This window comes from Cinclus cinclus, chromosome 9 (assembly GCF_963662255.1).
Source record: "Cinclus cinclus chromosome 9, bCinCin1.1, whole genome shotgun sequence".
Lineage (NCBI taxonomy): Eukaryota > Metazoa > Chordata > Aves > Passeriformes > Cinclidae > Cinclus > Cinclus cinclus.
In genome coordinates, this window is record NC_085054.1 from 3,743,682 (window position 1) to 3,767,248 (window position 23,567).

At 47.8% G+C, this 23,567-nt stretch overlaps 1 protein-coding gene across 1 annotated transcript in view; it reads right to left on the minus strand.

Annotated features, from left to right (window-relative positions):
* Positions 1-178: 178 nt before the first annotated feature.
* The window catches only part of LOC134047167 (neuropilin-2-like), a 74,084-nt gene continuing 50,695 nt past the window's right edge, over positions 179-23,567 (minus strand). The window contains exons 11-16 of the mRNA XM_062498130.1: positions 22,906-23,022; positions 20,188-20,340; positions 10,433-10,695; positions 8,718-8,814; positions 6,309-6,329; positions 179-477 (exon numbers count right to left, since the gene is read on the minus strand). Of these exons, the coding sequence (XP_062354114.1) occupies positions 197-477; positions 6,309-6,329; positions 8,718-8,814; positions 10,433-10,695; positions 20,188-20,340; positions 22,906-23,022 (932 nt within the window). The 3' untranslated portion in view covers positions 179-196. The remainder of the gene's footprint in view (positions 478-6,308; positions 6,330-8,717; positions 8,815-10,432; positions 10,696-20,187; positions 20,341-22,905; positions 23,023-23,567) is intronic.

Consider the following 23,567-nt stretch of genomic DNA (forward strand, 5'->3'; position numbering starts at 1 on the left):
AGATGCAGCATTAGTTTAGAGTTTGTAAAAGATTCGGGGAGGGCTGGGGGATGGAGAAGGGATGGAGATATCTAAGAGTTCACACGTATGCTAGGTAAGGAAAAAAGTGCAAAACTGAGGCAACGTATTCAAAGTCTTAGTTTTTGTCTGTCTGTCTGTTTTGTGTTTTGTCTGCTTTCTCGTTCCTGTTCGGCTCTCAGCAGCGCAAGCTGGGGTCTTGCTCTAGTTTTATGGTTAGGGTGGGCTCCACGGCCACAGGGGCCCCGTTGGCATAGTGGGAGGTTTTGTAGGTGATGGAGTGATCACTCTTCTTGGCCGCATAGCGGAACCGGTGGTAGTGGAGCACAAGGGCCAGCGCGACGGAGACCAGCACCACAACAGCACCTCCGGCGGCAATAACGTAATACCAGTAGGCTGGGATGGGCTGCACTGACACCGTGTCCACTGTGGGCTCGGTCCCTGGCAGGAGGGTTGCCCCTGGGGAGGAGACACAGAACAGGGTTGCTAGGTGGGAGGCATGCAGACGCACAGAAAGAAACAAACATGCTTTCAAGAGTACAGCACCGAGCAACACGAGGTCCCGCAGCCACCTCCAGATACAGGGCAGAGCTCCTAGGGGAGGGCACAGCCTGGCACCTGCTGAGCCCGCATATTCAAGGGCTCTTCTCTTCCCTTTTAATTAATTGGGCTGCTTGGATCGCAATACAAATTCCATATGCACTATTATTACTGTTATTTCTGGCATCAACTAATGTTTTTTCCCCTTCTTTATTTTGGCCATCTCCAGATCAGCCACCTGGTTTTGTCTGCACATGGCAGATGTTGTCAAGCGGTGACAAAACACATCACGCTCGTAATTGGAAGAAAATCATAATCTCAGATGGCTGAGGAAGTTACCACAGGAGACTGGGAAAAAGATTACAGGGAGAAGCATTTGTCTGTCATTTTTACTGAAAAGACTGAGAAGTTGTCTGTCTGAAAGTGCTCTGCACACAGGTCTAGTCTCACTAGGTACCCCATTCACAGACCTACGCAGATTTCCTTGAAGCAAGAAGGGATGGTTATAATTATTTACAGGGCATGGGCTGCAAAATTCAACCCAATATTCAGACAAGAAACTCACGCTCTCTGCAGCTTCAGCAAGCTAGAACTATGAATTCATGCTGATAAAGGAACACACTCTGGGAGGGCTGGAAAAGCACCTGCCTCCCCTGAACTCAGGGGCAGGCAGTGCCCAGACTCAGCCCAGTGACGGTCAGCAACACCCTGGAGGCGAGCTGTAAATAACTAGGGAGAGATGTATTTTTGCACCACGTTTATTTACTGGTTACTTCAAGGGGGCTGGAGTCCCCAGGGAAACTCTCAGGAGGGTTTGCTCTGCTGCTGGATGCATTCACCCCCCCTCCTGTGCTCACCCTCTCCTCCTGCCCCTGGCTGGCTAACGGGGGGCAGCCCCCTGACTCGGTGCTGGCAAGCAGACCTTTGTGGGCTCCTGGATTTGGTGTCAGCACGCTACTGAGCTCTGTGCTAACTAAACTCCATAAACTCCAGCTTGGTTTCCTGAGCAGACTTGGAGGACGCTGAGGGGAAAATACAAAACAGGGCAGGATGCACTCAGCTTTGCCAGCAGCAAGGGCATCTTGCAGCACAGCCTCTGCTCTCCCCTACAAACACTGCCTAACAGGAGAGTCACTGGCTGGAAATTTGGGATGGCGACAGCTTTGCTGCTATGGTGGCACAGTGGCACAGGAGATGAGGCAAAATGATGGCTCCTGTGCCACTCACAAGGCTTTTCTCCCGCCCCCCATTCCCCGAAACCTGGGCAAGGGGGCTAAAACCAAGAATGAACACTGCACCCAGATGAATAGCTACAACAACAACAACAAAAATAACCCCTCAAAAGCTATGAAAAAACCACACAAGCAAGACAAATCCTGCTTTTACAGAGCAGGAGGTTGGGAACCACCCACATATTTGTCATTGTAGGCAAGAAATTCGGATGTCTCAGGAGAAGCCTAACTGCCAGATACGCTGCTCTCAACCTGTCTCACCCCAGCTGCCCCTCACCATCAGGAGTGGGGGTGGCCCTGTCCCTTCTGCCCCCCAACAGTGCCTACAGAAGGGGGATGCAGGCTGGGCTGTGTGTTGAGGATGGCAAAGGTAGGGAGGGACCAGGCAGGCCTCTGACCTCCTTCCCTAACTCCACTGGCCATGCTGGTGTGGGGGAATGAAAGCAGCACATCCCTGCACCTGCTTGAGCAGCTGCTGCCCCTCACCGGTCTGCACAGGGGTGGGAGCGTGGGACATCCCATGGGGGCTGCCAGCAGCTCCCTGTGAGGCTGAGCATGCCTTGAGCCTCACTGATAACCCCCCCACTGTCTCCCTGCACACTTCCAGCTGGCCCAGACCCGAATGTGACCCACCACCATCCCCAATGGCTCAGCAACACCTCTCCTGTGCCTGACAGCACAGGGAGTGCAGGGCTGACCACCAGGGATGTCGTGGGGGTGTGCTCGCTGTGTAGAGGCCACTTGTGTTTACACTTACACTTACATAGCACCTTGTTCCAACGAGAGATTTACAGACAGACAGACAGACAGCCTCTCACACCACCAATATGCACCAGGTTCCTTGGTGGAAGCTGGGATGGGGAGAGGGGCAGGTGTCAGGGGTGACAACAGCTCCTGAGTCTCAAGAGAGTGGGAGGAAGGCTTCCTCCTGATGGCTGTACATTGCCCAGGGGAAGGCTGAGCATATAAAGGGTGGGTCTGGCCAGAGAGGAGCATGTGCCCAGCCTGCAACCCCTGCCCCTTCCCCATGCACCTCTGCCCTCTGCCTGCCTGGGGACAGAGGGAAGCAGCACGATGTACTGCAGATGATCCTGCTTGTGGAAAAGATCCCTGGGGGAACTCAAGCCGGCTGCAGCTTCAGAACAGCCTTGGCTCGGCCCTGACCCACTCCAGATGTCCCAGCCAAGGCTTCAAGCACGAGGGGTGGTGCAGAGCCCTTCCTCAGCCCCCATTTCCACACTGCATGGTCCTGCCGAGGAGATAGCAGAAGTCTGGAGAGTTCATTTAGCAACTGAAGTCATTAAGGAATCACACTCAGTTGTCTCTAAGCCCTAACGAAGCCTATTCCCAACATTAATGATTGTTCTTCCTTACACTGCCAGCCACTAAATATAGCTGCCCATCCACTCAGCACACAGAACTGATGTTATCTGCTCTGTTTTTACTGGCTCTGCAGCTCTCTGGAAGTTTTCTGTTATATCAGTGGAAAAGTTCACTGCTCAGGGAGATGGAAAAAAATTCCATCTTCTTAACTTAATAATTTTTCCACTCCCCTTTGCCTTCCGCCACACACACACTTGCCCTTCCTCACTTATTCACTAGTGCTCTCGTCTTAATAAAGAACTGCCTCCTGCTGTTGCTGTCAAGTTGTGGCTGCTGTGTTTATGGCACAGCTTGGAACACCAGTCAGTGGAAACCTGATTTAATCCCTACAGGATAGATATATTATGTGGTTGTGCTGCTGGTGCTCACACCTCCAACCTGGCCAGGTACTGCCCTGTTCTCTTTTCAGCAGGGAACACTCTATAGGGATTAGTTTTGGAGTTTTGCAGTGAGAATCAAAACCCAAAGAAGAAAAAGCAATAGTCATTCGGGGGGAAAAAAAAAAAAAAAAGAGGAGAAAATTCTTTCCAGAAAGCTGCCTAGAGGGCTGCCTGTCTGCTCTGCCACTGCCATATCACTGCTCATATTCCTTCCCGAAATCACTGACATTAACTGCTTTGGACAAGAAACACAGCTGGACTTTTCATAGATGACACAGATGAAAGCAAGCATTACACTCATCTAATCTGAATGCCACAAAACCAGTGTCAGTCTCAACTGCATAACTTGCTACCTGCCATTGCTCCAGGGAGATATCTCTATTTTGATTTCAGGATACCCGCAGGGAGAGAGTCCCAAAGGCAAATTCTCCCCATGTTTTTCCTCCATGCATTCTTTGGAATATATCACTTATTTTTAGCCTGGTATTTATCTAATTCCTTGCTTCCAGAGACTTGTTGTACCCTTTCTTTATGGGTAGAATGCATCAATGCTCAAATGCAGTACAGTTCAAGCACACTTTCCTGATCCCGTAAGCTTCTGACCCACTAGGTGAAATATATTCCACCTACACAAATTCTCTTATTATTTGCTTTGTGATCCTGGAGCCTGTAAGGCACATATTTTCAGCTTTGCTCCCAAGCCAGTGGAGGAAGGATTTGCTGTTATTTTTAATGGCACCTGACTTTTTCAGCTCATCATGTAATTGCAGGAGTGGGGGCTGTAGAACATCTCAGTAATTTGTGCATAGTTTTTTCTCTTAATTTTTTTTCTTCAGCCAGGGACTTCTTTCCCTCATTTTACTCACTTATTCTGTTGGGCATGTCTGTCTCTCCCTCGTTTTAATTGTTATGATGTACTTGCCTCCTATCTTTATCTTCACTTCTTCATCTTTTCCCTCTACACTCTGCTCTTTCCCAGGTCACTCCATCCCTCTGTACCATCTATTCCTGCCTGTCATCCAGGGAAACCTTTTCAACCTTTTGCTGCAATTGAAATTGCTCCCCTATTATAACTAATGCTAAGATATCCTTGAGGGGTCCAGGAATGGGCAGGAGCCATTGGAACAAGCTGACAAGTTCCAGTGGGAAGGGGAGGTGTGCCTGTAACAGCATCTGCCTGTGGTGCTCAGGGACCTCACTGTTTCTCCCCAGCCAGTGTGCCCCAGGTAATATGATGGGGGAGTGGAGGCACTCAGGCAGCAGGGCAGGGGTGAAGGAGAAGACAAACAATACAAATTTGCAGGACTTTAGCATAGACTTTAGAATAGAATGTGAGGACCCAGAAAGAGGTTCAAACTGTAACAAGTCTCAAAAGACAAGGATGGTGTTTGCAAAATAGGTACCAGACCAGTCCTAGGAGAATGTAGAGCAATGGTGAATGTCATGAATGGTTGTGAAACTTTAACCTGAGAATATCGCAGCAGCTTTACTGTAACACCACAAGCCTGAATATCAGATAAATAAGCAGCCTATAAACAAGCAGAACTAAAATCCTGGTTCTTACAGTATGGGTGTGACTGTAGAAGATGGTGTTAGACCCTGCACTTGTCCCTCACATTGGTAACACCCCACAGCCTGAATCCCCAGGGACAGAGTTATGTGTGTGACTTCAGTCTCGGCGCCTACTTTGCCTTCACTGCCACAGCTCCCAGTGCACGCACCCAGGAGAGACAGCTTTGCCCACACAAAAATGCAGCTGCTTCTAGGGTAGAGTCCAGCCATATCTCACAGCTCATCAGCGCAGCAGGGGATGGAGTACAGACATCATGTCCCAGTGAAAGCAAAGGGCATGTTGATTGAATTGACAAAACAACTCTCAAAATTAAGGGGATCTCCAAGACAACTCTTTATCGCAACACAACCCCTAGACACATTTCTTGAGAGGCAGGCAGGAAAACGAAATCCAAATTTAAAAAGCAGGTAAACCTCTCACACTAAACTGGTGTCTGCAAAAGCAGATAGTTTCTCCCACCCCAGAGCAAGACAAACAGCACCCACCCGGAAAAGAGAGGCAGTTTCTTGGAGTTCCTCACCTTTTCTCCTACCCTGCAGGTTTGATCAGAGAAATGTTGGTTTCTATTCTCCAGGCTAGTATCAAGCCGTTAAATGCACCATTTTCACTTTGTTTCCCTTTAATTCACTGTCACCTTCAGAGTTTCTCGTGGCACTCTGCTTTCTCACTTACAACCTCCCCACTCCCTTCCCTGTCCAAGCAGACTGGCCCCACCCTCCTTTGCCAGCATTGAACACCACCACTGCTGGAGTATGTACCAGCTAGAGAACCACCTTCCCTCACAATAATGCGAGTTACTGCCACCAAATTTCACTTCTAACTGGCTACTCTTTTCTTCCGTTTAAGTGATTTGAAAACTACTCCTCAGCCTTCCCATTTTTAGGCTTAGGTGCTTTTCAGGAGCTAAGTGCTTCTCATGATGGCAGGTTTCCTAACGCTGTTCAGTCCCAAGACAGGGAACTTGCCTGCTTGCCTGTTCCCTGTCACCTAGCAGAAGTCAGAGGATGCCATCTCCTGCTGCTGTGGTGGGGGAGGTTTAGTACACACTTGCCATTTCAGTGCTCAGAACATTTGCTGTTTGTACAAGCACACACATTGCTTTCCTTCGATGTAAAAGCCCATGCCAGCAGAACAAAACAACCGAGAGAAGTGCAGTTTTACCTGGAAAGTAGGAGTTCTCACCTGGGAAAGCTGTGATGGGTTCTGCAGAGGAAAAACAAAAGCTCATGTTAGAGAGGGGAGTTCTACACACCAAGTCCCCAGTTCACGCCCCCATTGATTTGCAGTGGCCAAGTGCAGCAGGTGGGTGGCTGTGCCACACAGGAGCCACTCCCTGGGAACAGCACAGGGAGCCAGCCAACCTCAGGAGGACCAGGAGAAACACATCCCAGCTGGGGACCAAAGACACAAAAAAGCTTCGACTCAAACACACTTCAGAGAAAAATATGTCTGAGGTTGAGGGTAATTTGGATGCCGCCTGGCTGGCCTGAGTCATCCAATGAGAAAGCCTCACCTGGCCCAGTGATGAAACCCTGAAATCCCCTAAATTTCCAGAAGTGGTTTTGGTTTCTGGCTCAGCTGTGGCACTGCTGCTCACATGGGAATTGTGTTAATTCTTGGCAGTGATGCCCTTCTCCTCTCCATCTCACAGTGACAAGAAACAAAGGCAAGTGATATTTTTCCTTCTTTGAAGATGCTTTGAAGATGTAATCTATTACAAATTACTGGATCTGAAAAGCAGTAATCGGTACTTACTACTGATTACTTTCTTGCAGAAGTAATAGACTTCTGATTATTTTTAGATTACTTCTGCATTATGCCTGTGAGTCACAGAAGCAGACTCTGGCTCTACTGAGTGCTATGAAATCATCACTCGGGTTCAAAATGCGAATTACACATTTGTCAAAGGAAAAAAATTATTGTGACTTATTAGCGTTCTTTCATGCTAAAAAGGAATCAGATTACTTCCAAGGATTATGTTTGTAAAAAATAGTAGCCTGTGCTGGAGTCAGCTATTCTAGAGGCTCTGAAAGAAAAAGAGCAGCATGGTATTGCTACCATTTCATCATTATTTTGGTGAAATTGGAAATGACCCCTAAGTTATGTTAAAGTTTGCTGTGGGAGCCCTTTGCTGGAACTGATCTGAAAAAAACTATCCTTATGTGTTTTAAGATCCACATTCAAATTCCTAGACTGGGTAAAATAATTTTCTGTAGCAGTTTGGTGTGGTTTTTTTGGGCTGGAAATGCTTGAAATTTTGTAATTTATCACTGCTTTTGTTTTTGAAATATTAAGCTTTAGTTTCATGAGGCCCAAGGTACAATGAGACTGGAGCTAGGTGAATTGCTAAGCTCCAAAGAAGTTAGATAGGAAATACTATTAATGTTAATCATGGGTCTTGCTTCTCTTTAATGCCATAGAAGGCAAGAGATTAAAACACCACTGTCAAGCCTTAAATACTGGGAATTTGACATCTGAAGTATTAGCTCCTTTAGCAGATGGGAGACCAGCAGAGTTCAAAGCATCAAAGAAACGGGGACTGACAGTGCTTAAGAGCCTCTCTGGGGCAGTCCTAGCCCTCTGTTTTATTATCAGTGCTGGTTCCTGCACCATCTTCACCCTCACTTGCCTGCATAGGGGCCAAGCTCTTCCCAAGCATGGTTTGTCTGGTGCTTCCTCCCCTAAGAAACACCCCTTGAAGAGAGTGTTTGTCCTGCTTGGGGTAGGAGGCACTGGGATCCACCCTTAGTGGGGGTGAGGAGAGCAGCTTCACTGAATGGGGCCTTTCAAAGGCTCCTCTCTGCTTTTTCCAATGGCTTCAGGATGGGTCAGACACTTCCTAGTGAGACATGCTTCTCCCAGGTCATGCAGAAGAGCAGGACCTCGCTGCTCCGGGCAGCTCTCAGCACAGATCCCACTCATGAAATACTGCTGGTCCCATGCTCAACTGGGATACCTCTAAGTCCACACCCAAGCTAGATGGCAGCCAGAGCCATCAGTGTGACTACATGGATATGCCAGCTAGAGGAAAAGTGCAGGGCAATGGCTCCACCAGCAAACTGCTGAAACACACCTTTTTCCTCTTTTTTTTTTTTCCCCCAAGTCCTCTCTGTTTTTACCTGGTTTTGGAAATGGTGAATTCTAGGGCAAAAATTTCTTTTGTTATTCTGTTAACATTGCTGTAAAACCTCTCTGTTTTTTTTTTTTTTTTTTCTTATTAGAGAAGACTCCTTTTGAACTCCTCGGCCCCTCTAAGCGTGTAATACTGACTGACAGCTGGCTTCTTTTGTTCAGCGCTTTCCTTTTAAATTTGGTGTATGTCCTTATCACATAGAGTAGTCCTCAGTAACCCTCAGCTGCTCTTTCAGCTTTGCGTGGCAGGGACATGTGCTTCCTTCTCACACCAACGCAGGCAGAGCCTGTTCCCCAGAGGCTGAGTCGCCCTCATTTCTTTCCTGGGCAATGAAAGTCCCAGCTGAGATGCAGAGACTCCTGGTAACTCAGCCAGGGGACAGGGTGCCCACTGCCAGCTTGCAAGGCAAGGCTCTCCAGGCTGAGCTGCCCCTCCCTCCCTGCCCCTGCAGCACGTACCCATGCAGTTCTCCAGCGGGATGTCAGTGCCGAGCCGGATGTCATCCAGGGCCAGCTCTCCCGAGTGGCCATTGCGGATAAATCCCTCAAACACGATCTGTGGGAAATCGGCACAGAAATGTCAATGCTAAGCTGGGAAGCAGAGAGAGTGGCTGCTGCTCCCAAAGGAAAGGGTGGGAAATTGCTTTTGGCTTTCCCTGCAGAGCTGTGGATCACCTGCCACTAGTCCTGCTTCCTTACCCTGCCTCTGCCACCCCTTTCCCAGGGAAAACTGCTGTGCAAGGATAGGTTCAACAGAGAGATCTTTGCCTGGCCTGGCAGCACTTGGCTTGCAACTTGTTCAGTTAAATGTCTCTCATAATGAATAAAGACCCAGTGAATCCCCTAGCTCTTGCACAAATGGTGCAAGTGGCATAACTGAGTTACTGCAGCAGCAGCTTTGGCCCATGGTATTAACTGAGCTATGATCACAAAAAGGAAGGGAAGGACACAAAATGCATTAACTGCAAAGTGCTGTTTCCATCAACATTACATAAGAAGTACTGAAATGTCAGGGGAGAAGGGTCAGCTTATTCCTACTTAATCACAGGCAAAATATATTTACAAAAATAAGTAGAGTCGTTAGCTCTAAGAACTGCTGAGTGGAGACACTTGCAGTATTTACATAATGACGCCATTATTCAGCTAATGCTGGTATATTCATGTTTAGCACACAAAGTAGTCAGCCAGTGCCCATCATTCTTATCTGTAGGCATATTGTATTTTCTGGTATTTTATTAAAAAAACAAAACCATACAAACAAACTAGTCAGGCAGCTCCAGGGCAAAACTTTTGCTTTATATTCCCCTGCCTGCTCTGAAGGTGTTGGAATAGGCTGCCAAGGGAAGTGCTGGAATCACCATCCCTGGAAGTGTTCAAAAGGCAGGTGGATGTGGCACCTGTGGATATGGTTTAGTGCTGCACCTGATGATGCTGGATTAATGATTGGACGTGATGATCCTGGCTCCTGATGAGCCTTTTTCAACCTTAGTGATAACTAGGATTCTAAGGGTCCAAACAATTTCCTAGAGCTATGTACTTCACAAACCTCCTCTCCCCATATTAGGTGGCCCCTTTCACCTAGGGTGCCTGGGATCCATGCCTGCCTGCAAGGACACCTCCCTGTGGCATTGATCCCACAGCCCTGCACCCAGCCTTCTGATCTAGGCTAAGGTAGCAGAGAAGAGGATTCACAAACATGCCTGCATTCCCTCTTCCTTCTCCTATGTCAACACTTGCAACTGAGGCAGGAGAATGGCTGTTTGCTGCCCACCCTAAAGAACTGGCTGTGCTCCCTCCCAGCTTCCCACTTCTCCTGGCTGCTAGGTTTGCTCCCTGGAGCTGCACATCTGCCTCTGGTCAGACTATCTGAAGACCTTCAGTTGTAGGGGGAAGAAATGCACAAAACAAAAAGAAAAAAAAAAAAGGGAGAATATTTGCTAAATGGGAGATCTGAGAAATACTAAAGGCAACAGGCTGAACAAAGGCCCAAGTCTGTGCAGAAGACAGGCACTCTCAGAATAACAAACAGTGTATCTTAGTTACTATGGCAACTTAAGAAACACAATGAAAACAGCCACATTCCCCAGTGATGAATAGGCCTGGGCTCTGAAGCACTGAAATCAAGATGCTGGAGAAGTCTACCTGGTCCAGCCCACCTTCTGCAAGCATCTTACCCGGTACTCCATGTCGTAGCTTGGCAAAATGATGCGGCCTTCCCTCCACTCCTCCCCTTGGTCCTCCGTGATGACCCACAGTGCCTTGTGCTCCTGGCTGGCTTCCCGCCAGACCCGCAGCATCACCCCATTGCTGCCCCATGCCTGGTACTGGAAAACCATGCAGACAGCACTCTGGGGCAAATAGATGGTGGGGCTGATGAGCCGAGCTCGCTGGCCTTCCCTCCTTCCGCTGCTTTGCAGTTGCAGGTAATTCTTGACATCTGCTCAGAGAGGAAAACACCATTCTATTATTTTCTGCATCCACTGGCCACAGGTGTTTCACCTCCTGCCAAGTGGCTTTGCAGTGCTGCATGGCAGTGCAGCCCCATGCCTGCAGAAGTGGGCTCTCACACCTGCACCCTTTGTGTGTTCATCCAGCTGTGCTGCTGCTGCACCCTCTGCAGGGTATCAGCCCAGGCAGGGCATCGAGTCACACACTTCTCCCACCAGCCACCAACCCTCTCCCTGGGTAGGAGACCAACAGCAGAAAGTGGTTAAGAAAAAGACTGACATAATTAGAAGAAGTTAAAAAGCTGGAGCAAGGTACTGTCAGAGGAAAGTGATGCCATGATAATTGCATTGACAGGGGCTATGTGTGTTTATTCTACTGGGAGCTTCCTCAGTGAACAAGCCTGAGGTGGGTTTTTCTAAATGCCAGTGCTGAAAACTCATCTCGTTTTGTGGATACACACAACAAAACAAAACTCTGGCTCTCAGTTTTTCTGTAATGCACCAAAACAATCTCTAAAGCACAGCACAGAGGAAGGACATGGACCCAGTATGTGAAGCATGCATAGGTGACAACTGGGTGTTTGCAAACTTGAAAGTAGCTGAAATACATACAACGGAGGATTCACTTGCTCTAATATTACATTTAAATTCTGCCACACTTTTTGTCAGTCCTCAGGGAGGAGAGATTTGATACACTTGATATCCCAGGAGAAGTTCAAGGCTGAAGCTGGAACTGGAGATATTTGATCTGAATACCAATAGCAGCAGAAGCCCATGGATACAAATCCCCAGGCACACCTGACATTATGTGGAAGCAGTGGTTTCCAGCCCTCTCCACTGAAAAGCCTCCTCAAGGAGTTTCCCATTTGCAGCTTGGATGTCTGAAATCCCTTAGCACACAGTGAAAGCCAAGCATGTAGCTGAAATGATCTTTGCCTGTCCCTCCATCATGACCAGTGCCAGGACAGAGTCCCTTGGGTTGCTCCAGCTGCAGAGCTGCAGTGCAAGGGGACTCAGACAAGCCAGCTACACATACTGCTAGATTTTGCATTTTGCTCAACAGAGCAAAATTTTGCTACACAGTGGGCAAGTGCCACTGGTGCTTCATGCCAGCGTGTGCCAGCCCAGGCACAAGAGGATTTATCTCTGCCCCAGAACTACACTGAAGTGTTTGTTACTTCCTTCCCCCACATCTTAGCCTGCTGTGCCTGATGGGCCAAGCTCTGAGCAGCAGCTTGCCCCTGCCTGCCCTGCTCCCCCTGTGGTTTCAGTGCCCACAGCAGCATCTGTACTCAGGATGTTTGTAAAACTCACTCAAGACACCTCCAGAGCTTAAACCAGAGAGACCTGAACCTGGAATCCATGGAAAGACACGTTCCACCCAGAAAACAGCAGCTGACCTCACTACTGCTCAGCAGCCAGGTAGCATTGCAGCCCAAAGGAGATCTATCAGTGGCACTGGCCCTGCTGCAACGTTATCAGTGCCAGAGAGCAGAAACCAACCACTGTGAGCTACGCAGCCTTCTAAAATAAATTTAGGACGAGATAACATGAATATTTGCCATCATTCCACTCCTAGCATGTGTGATCAAAGTACTTCAAAAGCATATCCACTCCTATGAATTTTCACTGATTTTGCTGTATGAAGGACAAATCTGTTCCCGACTGGCCACATAAAGAAACAGCAACATTTTAGCAAAATTTTTCCAGCACCTTTGAAATATCCCTGGGCCACTTGGCACTTTATGACAACAAACAGTAGCAGAAAAAAAGGATGAAAGTGTGTTTGCCCACTCCTGCTTGAGTGAATCACTTGAAAAAGTACCATGCCGTTTTCTAATGGAGGAGTGTTCTTGTGATTTACCTCAGAGTGGTAGTAGTGGAGGAGGAGATGTGGGAGATAAACAAGTGGAGGAATAAAAAAAAAAAAAAAAAAAAAAAACAAGCTGTACTCCACGCCTAAGGAGTGATAAGGCATAATAAGTCATCAAGGTCTCCTGAATTAAAATCCTCTTTTTGTAATTCACTACAAGCCTCTTCAAATAAAAAAGCAGCAACAAGAAAAGAACAGCAACAACAAACAAGGGAGCAAATCAGACTGCAGTCATACACTTATCTCACATCTGAAATGGTCTCACAGGGAAATCTTTAATAAAAGCACTAGTCAGGCTCAAGAATGATCTAATCCAGATCCTCAAAATTCAGGACCAACAGTTAGTGCCAGTATCTAAGCAGCTGGACTGAGTGCAGGGTATTGAGCCATCTTTGGATCTACCCATAGCCTACAGCTGACCTGAGGGGACTATTCTAATTGTGCAGCTGGACACCTCCCATTATCAACACTCTGAGAACCAGTGGTATCCAGTATGGTTGCTTTGCCACTTCGGCAGAAGAGCCTGTGTGCCTCTGAGTCACGTCCCTCCCTCCAGGATTGACCTTCTGTTTGTTCCCATTCCTATCAAACTGTGACATCAAAGAAACTCCTAAGCTTCAGCCAAAACTAATGTTCCCCTCAGCAACACAGGATCTTCCAGAGACTTGGGAACCCTCCATCTCCTGTGCTCTCTGCCCAATTCTTGCTGGGGCCCACAGAGCTCTCCAGGACCTCCTGTCAGTCCCAAGGACTGCAAGGAGGCTCAGTCTGCAGGTGGTTTTTCCAGTTGCTCCCCTGCAAGCAGTAGTGGGTTTGGACATCATGTGCTCCTGCTCCTGGTACCAGTGCCAGTTTCTGGGTTGGAAAGCCGAGTGTAGGCAGGCATGAGTTTGTACGTCATTTGAAGATGAAATGGCTGGATCACTCTAATGGCTAGTTGGACTTTTGGAAAAGCCCTACAAATTTGCTGAGACTGACTGAATAAGGGCACTGTGGAGCTAATTGTTGGAACAGCATGTGGAAGCCTGGTGGTTCCAGTAGTCACTCTGATTGATACAGTAAATGGAAGCCTTTGGCACAAAAAGCATCTGAAAGGCTGATTTCCCCTGTTAAAACACTTGAAGGGAGCTTTGCAACGATGAGCTGATCAATTCTTCCAGGATCAGAAATGCATTTTAATCTCTTTCCCAGAACTTTGCTTTGCAGTCTCTATTCCTAACACGATAGCTACATCCCCCACAGAACTGGCACCGGTAGTTCAAAGCGCCAGCTCAAAAAAGGCAGGACAAACCCACTCAGGCATTTTACCACTGTTTTGCAACTGATGCTATGGCACAAATCTCATGGAACACTTATGAGATCATCTGGATGTAAGGACGCCAGTAATGTGAACATGGAACCACCCCAGCCTGACGATGGCACAGCCCCTCGTGTGTGCATGGCAGTGAGTCCTGGATAAATCACCAGCTGGGCTCTGCAAACCAACCATCTGGGCAATGCAGTTTTCTCTTGGCACACCTGTCCCCACCTGCTAGGAAGCCATCTGAGAGGATATTAGGGGCAGTGGGGGATGAAGCCTCACAGTTTGGGTCAGACTGCAAGCACAAGCCACAGCAGCTGCCCCCTCTGCAAGGTCAGCCTGCCTGTGCTTGGGTCCTGCACATCTTTCAAGGAAAGCACTTTCCCTCATGGATCTCAGCAGCACATCTGGAGGTGTTCCAGCAAAACATGTTGGGCAGCGTGTACACAAGCAATTATTGAGATTTCAGATTCCTTCTGCAGTTCCCCCTCACTGAATATTGTTGAGTTACAGCTGCTGCTCCTATGGAGGAACCACGTGAATTGCCTTCATTTACGTCCCTCCAAAGGACGCTGCACTCTCTTTGTTGCACAGCGTGCTTTAGCTGGCAGCACTGCAGCCTAGTGGCAGCCACCTCTTGTCTGTCAAATCCCATAGCTGACCACACTGCTGTGGGCACTGTCTGCTGCTTGCACAGACCCAAATGCCACCCCAACCACACTGTGCCATGGCCAAGGGGACATGCCAGCGAGGCATGATCTTGCTGTTGTTCTGGGGCATGTGAGGTGGAAGCTGCATCAGCTCAGATGCCCTCATGACTGCAGGGTGGTTTGGTAGCAAGGGAATGGCAGCTGCATGAATATGCAGATTGAAATTGGATAGTTATCGTATTTTCAAATTTTTTGGCAAATCATGCAAGTTCACCTCAAAAGGCTGCCACTATAATTTCATGACAGGCCTCTCCTCAATGACAGACTTTCATCCAGGATGGGAAGTCAATCCTCCATAAAACTAATATTTATATTAACTAGATCACTGCATCTACTGGAAAATCCCCTCAATTTTGATTATGTGTTAATTAGCCTGCCAAGTCCCTGCCATTTCAGTCTCTAAATCAGCCCGTCAAAAGGCATAAAATCCCACACTTAACCAGAACCAGGCTCTCAGCCTGCTCTCCAGAGCCTTTCTAATGGACCTGCCATTGCCTCCTCTCAATTAAGCCTCACACCCTCAACAGCACGGTGCAACTGTGAGTCCTCCTACCTCCCCCAGGGATAGCAGGGAGGGCACGGTGTCCCTGACAAATCAAATGCCAATTAGAGCCCGACATTTATGCTAAGTGAACTGCCAGCCACCAAAAAATTTGTCCTTTGGCAGTGTGGCAGGCACCCTGCCTGCCCCCACATGACAGGGGTGCCCAGCCCCAGCAGCCCAGGGTCAGTGCCTGCACGGCTGCAGATGTGAGCAGTCTGGAGCTGCACTGCACTGCACTGCACTGCACTGCACGCTGCCGCCTGCTCCTGCACACAGTCCTTTCCCCAGCCCTGCTCTGTGACTCCCTGCTGCAAAGCCATGGGGTGGTGCACATGCTAAGGTTTGAGAGATGGTGTCTTGCTTTGCACAGAGCATTCCAGCCTGCTTCTTCTAAGCGGGAATGTCATTGGTGTTTGGGTCCAAGAAGTGACCGAGACAAGCAGTGAGCCCCAGAGGAATGGTTTCTTCTACTCTGCCTCCAGCCCAGCCCAAGCGAGCAGGAGCTTTGCTGGAACAGACCATGGCTGTACCTCCTTCTCTCATCAAAGACAGCATGGGCACACGGACCTGCAGCCAGAGAATTCACACAGACCAGCTGATCCTCAGCGAACCTCTTGTGATCGGGGTGCTGGCGTGTCCCAGCTCTGCCGCGCTGTGGGCAGCCAGGGCACGAAGGACTTCTTAGCATTTGCTGTCCTCACTGTGCAAATGAGAGTCAGGAGAGACACGTACAGCTTTGCTGAGAGACAATCTGCACCACACATGAGGGGAGCGAAGAGAGACAGAGATGGATATGTGGTCTCCTTCCCACAGCGTGCAGCTGCTCACTCATTGCACAGAAATGCTTGACTTTCATACCCCCCCACATGTAAAACTCCTTCCTACTTCAAAGGACACAGGATTGACCCTTGAGGTCAAAATGTGTCCCCAAGGCACAAGCCCTGAGAATCTCATGAGGGTAAGTGCAGACCCACTTCGGTTCAGCCTTGTCCTGTTAACACCATGAAAACCTTTCTGCTAGTTTGGACACAGTAGAATCAAGGCCTTCAGGCAGCAGTTCTCATGGATTGCAGGAAAAATATGAAACTTTCCCTTTTAAAGATCCCATGGGAAAAACACAGGAATGGTAAGGGGTCACCATCAGCTTAAAAACAGCTTAACATTTGTTTCTCTTAAAAAATAAGCTCTTACGAAACTTCAGAGCACTATAAACACTCCTCTGCTGAAAACACTTTGAAACAAATAAACCTCTCCCTGCAGTGCCCGCAGCCCAAACCAGCAGCATTCCTGACCCTCAAAGCCAGCAAGGCTGTGGCCCACAAGAGAAGCTCTCAGTGGGTTTTTGCAGCCCAGCCCAAAAGCTGTGTGGTCAGGAGAGCTGCAAGGTTAAAAGTGCTTCCTTTTCTGTGTGCACGTACAGCTGCCAACATCCGAACAACACAGGGTTCACAGTGCTGCCAGGGCTCTGACCCTGATGCTGTGTTCACCCGAAAGAGAAGCAGCACTTGGTAAAGCTGCAGATGCCACAGTGCTCTTCTAGAACCACAGGACATTTACTTAAGCACTGCAGGGAAGGGGGGAAAAATGGGCAAAACGTGGAGATTCCAGCTCTCCAATACTGGCTTATTAGTGTAGTATCACTGAGAGCAATGCAATCACATCGACCAGCTAAGGATACAACCCAGGATCTTTAGACCCTTCAGGATCAAGACCCCAGTGAAATTCAAAGATGGAGGTGCCCAAGTTATCAACCCAGATTTATTTTCAGGTCTTAAGACCTTTTCTTGACACCAATGGCATGCTGCCATTGCATGCAGCAGGAGGGGGGTTGAAATCTCATTGAAACCTAAACTTGTTGCTCCTGGAAGCTTGCTAGGTGCAACTAAGGGGCATCTTTCTACAGATGGGAAGCATCTGAAAGTCCATAGAGGGAAAAATCCTGACAATCTCTTATGGGGGCATGGAAAAGGGAGCCATTGGTATTTTCTAGGCTTGCAAAGGGCAGGTAGCAGTTGGAACCATGCTGGACTTCTGCTGAGCTGGGCACTTTGGGTCCACTTTCACCAATGAGGTCCCCAGACGTGTAATGGGAGCCTGCAGGAGAGGACGTGGAGTTAATCCATGGTGTGAAGAGCCCAAGGAACACAGGGCTAAAAAAAGAAATGCAGAGCTGCCTGAAAGAGTATCTTGGAAATAAAAATAGTGGAATGAGAGCAGTGGGTGTCTTGTCAGTCTTGAGAAGTTCTCCGTGCCAAAGACAAGGAGGAATTGCATGCAGTGCATAAAATGAAATTGGGAGATATCTGAGGAATTCAGGCCTGTCTCTCAGCAGACTTTTCTAATCAAGTGCCTCACAGAGGATATTTCACCATGGACATTTCCTTCCCCCTCTCTCTTATGCAGACTGAGCCAGGGCTCCTCCTTTCATTATTATTTTTTCCTTTTTAATTTTAATTTTTGTTTTGTCATTTTCAAAAGAAGTAGAAACACATTCCACAGAGCTCTTAAAGGCACAGCACACTTTCTTGCTACTGTGGAGTAGCCATGGCCTCTAGCCTGGGCCAGCACCTTTAAATCAGAGTAAATTGGGCTCTGGCAGCCTTGAGCTCCCCTTAACTTTTGCCCTGCCTCTAACCAAGCACAGCTGCTCTCCTTCACCCAACTGCTCACCCCAGGGTGGGGAATTCACAAGCAAAGACCACCCCGAACAACAGCTTTTCATTCCTTGCTCCCTGGAGTCTGAGCGTGAATTTTCTAACTGGAAACAAAGTGCTGGAGAGAGCACGAGGGAAGGGCAGGGGAAGAATGGGGGAATGTGAACCAAACAATGCTTTGATTCTGTCACCACCAAGAAGCTGGCATTGCCTCTTTTTCGTGTTTCTCCAGTTGCCCTTAAGAGCTCTTCAGGGAGGAAAAAAGCAAATAGTTGCTTCTCTTTGTGTCATGTCTCCTTAGTTTCTAAGAGCAGGACCAAAGTGAGGCATAGCAGTGATGCCTTTGTATTCCAACTCTTCTGCAGCCCTGTGCTGTGGGGGCAAGGCAGTGGATGCCCACAGATGCCAGGATGGCACACCCTTGCCTGGGCCAGCCAGGAGGCAGATCCATGGCAGTGCCAATGCTGATCCCTCAGCCTGTGCTGGTGTTTGCTGCTGGCTTCCCCCACTGCTGTGGGAAAGTCACTGCAGCCCCCTGGAGCCACCACCACCACCTTCTCCTCCTCCTCCCCTGCCCACACAGCCCATGACTTGCAGGGCAGTGCTGGAATTCCTGCCTGCATCCCCTCAGTGCTGCTGTGCCTGACTCTGCACAGCACCTTAAGGGAGAGCTCTCCACCCACACTGGCACAGAAACAGACCACTGAACTCAGCAGGATGACATTGCCCAGCCCCAACAGTGAAACGGCACAATTCATAACTGAGAAAAAGGAAAAAGAGCAGAAGAAGAGTGAAAACCAGAACTTCATGCTGCTGTCTGAGGCAGCACCAGCCTCTCCTGGGTTACAGCAGGATCTTCTAAGAAACTATGGCCAACTAATTGTAGGGAGACTCAGGGGAGAGGAAATGAAATGAAAAATTGAGTCTGAGTTATAAAAATAAGTAATTTTTATCCTACTTGCAGGAGACTTATATTAATTAAACATTATTACAGTGAATGAGATGGGGAGGGTTATTAAGTCTGGGGCTGGCTTTAAGTGTTCTCTCCTGTTGCCTGAGGCTCCACCGAGCTCCAGATATTAATCTTCTAAAGCACTCAAATGCTGAAGAGATAAACACTTGAAATATGAAAATATTTTTCTCCCTAGCAGACACTGTGTCCCTATGTCACGCCAAAGAATTTTTCAGATGTCCATATGGGCTGCACTTACAGCATTACCGTGTCTCTTAGAAAAAAACCTAAGCACCTCAGGAGCTGAAGAGAGAAATGATGTGTGCATTTGTGTGGGGGTGATTTGTGTGTGGAGATGTAGCAGATTCTCCTCTTCCCATATGTTTCTGGAATACATATTTTCCTCTTTAGCACTGCCTACCAGGTGTTGGCTGCACGGCTTTCCAACTGGCTGGCGGCACTACCAATCTGGCCAGCGACTCTGCCAGGTGGCTAACAGGTTCTCCTGAATGTTTGCATTCCGAGACTCAACCTTACCCAGGGGAGGGCGAGGAGGGGCCCACACGATGCATGGGTCACACAGACACTGGAATCACCAGACACCAGGGCAGAGCCCAGCACAGGTCAGATCAGCCAGCTCGCCTGCAGCAGCTTCGACTTTCACAAGCAATGACTGAGAGTGAAGTGGTGCTACGGTGACACGGCCTACTGTTGTAAGGGAATTGGCAAACGTTCTTCGTGCCAACCATGCCACAAAGTCAATGAGGGATAAGGAAAGCACACTAGTCCTGGCGTGAGTTCCAGGATGTGAAGCGGAAGAACTTGATCTATCAACCACATTGCCAGAGGCAAGCTCCCTTGCAACCCATGCCAGCACATCTCAGTGAGGTCCTCCATAAATTAGGCTCTGTCACAGTCACGGGAATCTTCTGCTTCCAAAGCACGAAGAGAAAAAGGCAAAAGTCAAACAGCAAGAAGCTGGCATTTCCAACATTCTTAGGGCTTAGCTCATCCTTCACTTGGAGGAGACTGAACTCCAGCCTCGCAAGCCCAGAGTGCTGAGCAGCTGAAGACTATAGGCAATCTGAGAAACATATGGGAGAGGAAGAAATGCATTCTGGGGAAAAAGCACTGGATCCTACAGAGGACGTTTGGATCAGGATGTGGAACAAAGCCTGGGCTAGCCTCCACAGTCCCACTGGATTCAAAGCCCAGTGTCTGATTCAAGGCTATCTCAAGAGGACAGTTAGTATAATTCAGTGCCAGCGGTCACAGTCCTATAAATAAGTCATGAACCATGCAGCAAAGCATCTGAAAGTTTCCATGAAAGAAGTTCAGCTCTGCACAGCCCTCACAACTCATGATAGCTGTGCAATAATCATTCATACTGTTCACATTGAGAAAGCCCCATTAGCTCTCTCTTCCCTGCTTTGGTATTAATCATCTTACCAGGCACAGCGTCAGGGCTTGGTTCAGAGTTGCCAATCCAGGTGCCTGTAGGCTGAAAAGACCACGTATAACCAGTTGCCAAGTCGTGTGACCAACCACAAAGGTCTTCAGGAAGATCAAAGTTGCAGTTGAAGTTCGCAGGGAGTTGGAAATCTTATAAAAAGAAATAGAAGCAAAATAAAGTCGGATTAAAAAATGACCTACCCATGAAGGGTTGCTATTAAAAAACAGCCCAAAACTAAAATAGCTGGCAAGCCATCAAAACTGAAGAAAGCATGAAATCTCACTCACACAGATGCTTTTAACCTATCTCACATTTCCTCAGCTCCAAGGATCAGCCTTAAATTCCGCATCATCAAAATGTTCACACCACGTCCTGTGGTTAATCCACCAAACTAAGCAAATATAAAAGCAAGAACCAAATGCTTCCAGACTCTAATCAGCACCTTCTCTTCCTCTCCTGGAGTGGTCAATATTAAATGCCCTTTTAAATGTCAGGGAAGAGTCCTTCCTGAGTGCCCCATGCTCAGCAGTTCCTGCCTGGCTCCAAAAGGAGAATCTCAAGTGCTCCAGAAACCCAGCTCCTGAGTGACAGACCTAGCCACTTGCACCAGACGGGAGCTGTCTGTCATCCTGGAGAGCTGTCACTCACTGCTTCCTACCTTCTCGTGGAAATGTTACAGGGAAAACGTGGGGCAACCATGAGCTCAAGTTTTTGGATTCTGAGTGAAAGAAGCCAGCTTCTATTTCTGTCTTGCTGTGGACTCACCACATGGCCATTGGGCAAGTCCTTTAACTTTCCATCTTGAAACAGGAGCAGAGTTAATTCCCCTGTGACAACAGCTTTGAAAGCTCTGGAGAGCTTTCCTGCAGAGACAGGGCTGTGGGCAGGCAGGCACATGCCAGGGGCTGCATGTGGCAGTGAGGCAGCTGCTGGCTCCTTGGGTTGAGGGAATCAGTCGTGTGGCATGGAGTCTGCAGAAAGTGGCTGAATCCGTACCAAGCACTCAGCAGACATGCGTGTCTGAGCCTAATTATAGGCCAGGATTTTCCTGAGCAAGGAGGAAGTTTTAAATCACAGTGCCCAATGGCCAGAAGGAGGTGAGTGACTCAAGTGATAGGCATCAGGAGAACTTCACTGCAAGGGGCACAGGGCTTTTTTTACATGCTCCCACTCCAAAATAAAACAATGCAGATCATGGATTCCTTTATTCCAATCTAATCTTGTACCCTGGAGAGCAGCATTGTTTCTGTTTGGCTGTCATAAATCTGATTGTCCAGAGAAACACACTCATTGTTTTATGGAGTATGAGAATGAAAATTGTTGCTAAATCTGAGGGAAGCTGACAAGCAGGCTGGTTCCACACTCCACAGCATACTCTGCTTGCTCTCTCGCCCTGGATTGCACCCAGGAATCATGTTCTTGCAGAGACTGTTACTGGCCTAAATTTCCTTTCAGCACTTTCCCAAGTGCCTCAATGGCAGCAAGGTTGCACAGCCTTATCACTTAGGCAAAGCAATGAGAATCAGGCCCTTTGAGCTACTTCTGCAACTTACATTTCTAGAACCAAAGTACAGCAGAATCCCCATGGGAGGTGTGAAAAAGCCAATTATTGTTCTTCTATAAATTTATTTATTTTAAAACCTATTATTTTTTTTTATCTGGGACTGAAAGCTGAAGAGACAGAAATCCTAAGAGCTATCTCGGAGGATAGTTTTTTCCTTGTGAGATTCTTATTGAAGTCCTTGTGTAAATGCTCCAGTGCTGAGGCCAGGCTCTGCTGTTGCACCCGGGGAATGCATTTCCTGAACACTGTACTGTACAACTAACCTTGAACAGCTCTGTCAAGCCCTCTCCTCTTCATCTGGACCTTTCACAACCTTTAGATGCTCGCATACCCCTTGCAAGAAGCAGAATATGATGTCTGCTTTTACAGACAGGAATTTGAGGCAGAGAAGATTAGTCCTCGCCCAGCACTGGCTCTTAACAAACACAGCATGGAGTCTAAACTAACATTCAGCTTCTTCCATCGTTGGAAGAAATAGTCAAGTGCTACAGGCACCAAACCATTTCATGGACATCTGACAGCCACCTAAGACTGGGTAGATGAAATCCTGCATGGAATTAGTGGAGTTAGTGTTCCCTCCTCTTTACTGCCCACACAAGGAGCCCTGACTCTCCTCCTAAATTGCAAGCTGCTGAAATAGGGAAGATGATCCTTAAGATGGTAAGTGTTCAGGACATCAGTCTTCAATACATGTTGTGATTTACTTCCACAGTTGTGACTTCTGCAAAAGGAGCCCTGCATACCAGGCAGTCTGAATCACCTTCTGAGTTTATGACATCCAGCCAAGAGGTGATTTGGAATGGAGATGTTCTAAACAGAGCACTAAATGAGTTTCTCCAGGTCATGTAAGGAAGCTGGGAGACCAGCTCTTCATGTCTTGTACCCTAGGGACTGAATTAGTTGCTATCTCTTGCTCTTCCATCCTTCCTTGATAGAACTTATCAGATTTTGGCAGATTTGTTTATGAGTTGGGTTTTTTTTATTTTATTTTATTTTTTTTTTACTTTTATCCTGGCCTATCGCTAATAATATTACCGAAAGCTTTCCAGGAATCAGCCCCATGTATTGGCGCTAATGGGAAGATAAGAGTATTTTCCTAGCTCTTAACCCATCAGTTACTGAGATAAAGATGTGCTGCTCTGATACATACCCTCCTCTTCTCCACAGTTATCACCACAGTCGGTTGCTTCTGCATCAGTTGGGTAGGGAGTGGTGGTCTCTTCACTCTTCAAAGTGGGCACCAGCGTCTCTGCAGTGGGCTTGACATCTGAAAAAAAATTGAGTAGAGAAGCTGTTTGCAACAGACAGTACAAGAAGCCCAGGTAGTAGAAACAAGGCATAAAAAAATCTTTTTTTCATGTTCTTATAATGGCAGGAAGAGATGGAACAAGTATGCCATGACATTTCCACGTGCTACAAATGTCAGCATGGTTTGAACTTCAAGTGAACTGTCTTTCCATATGGGAGTTCTATGGATTTGGAGTTCCAACTGAACAAGCCTCTTCTCTAGACATGCACACTACTTTTCCTCTTAATTTTTTAATCTACAATCTACACGGGTGCTGGCAATCCACTTAGCTGTCATTACTGGATAAGTGAGATCACAGGCAGAACATCTTTTTCTTTCATAAAGGCATATGACACGTTGAAAAAACACACACAACATTCCCACCAATTGTGCCAATTTATAAAACAAGTCACTCAAACCCACAAATGATGTAACCGCAAACGGACCCAGAGGATCCCCTGGTGAGCTCTGGCTCACTGCAGAAAGCATCTGGTTTCACACTCCAGGCTCCTGACTATGCTTTC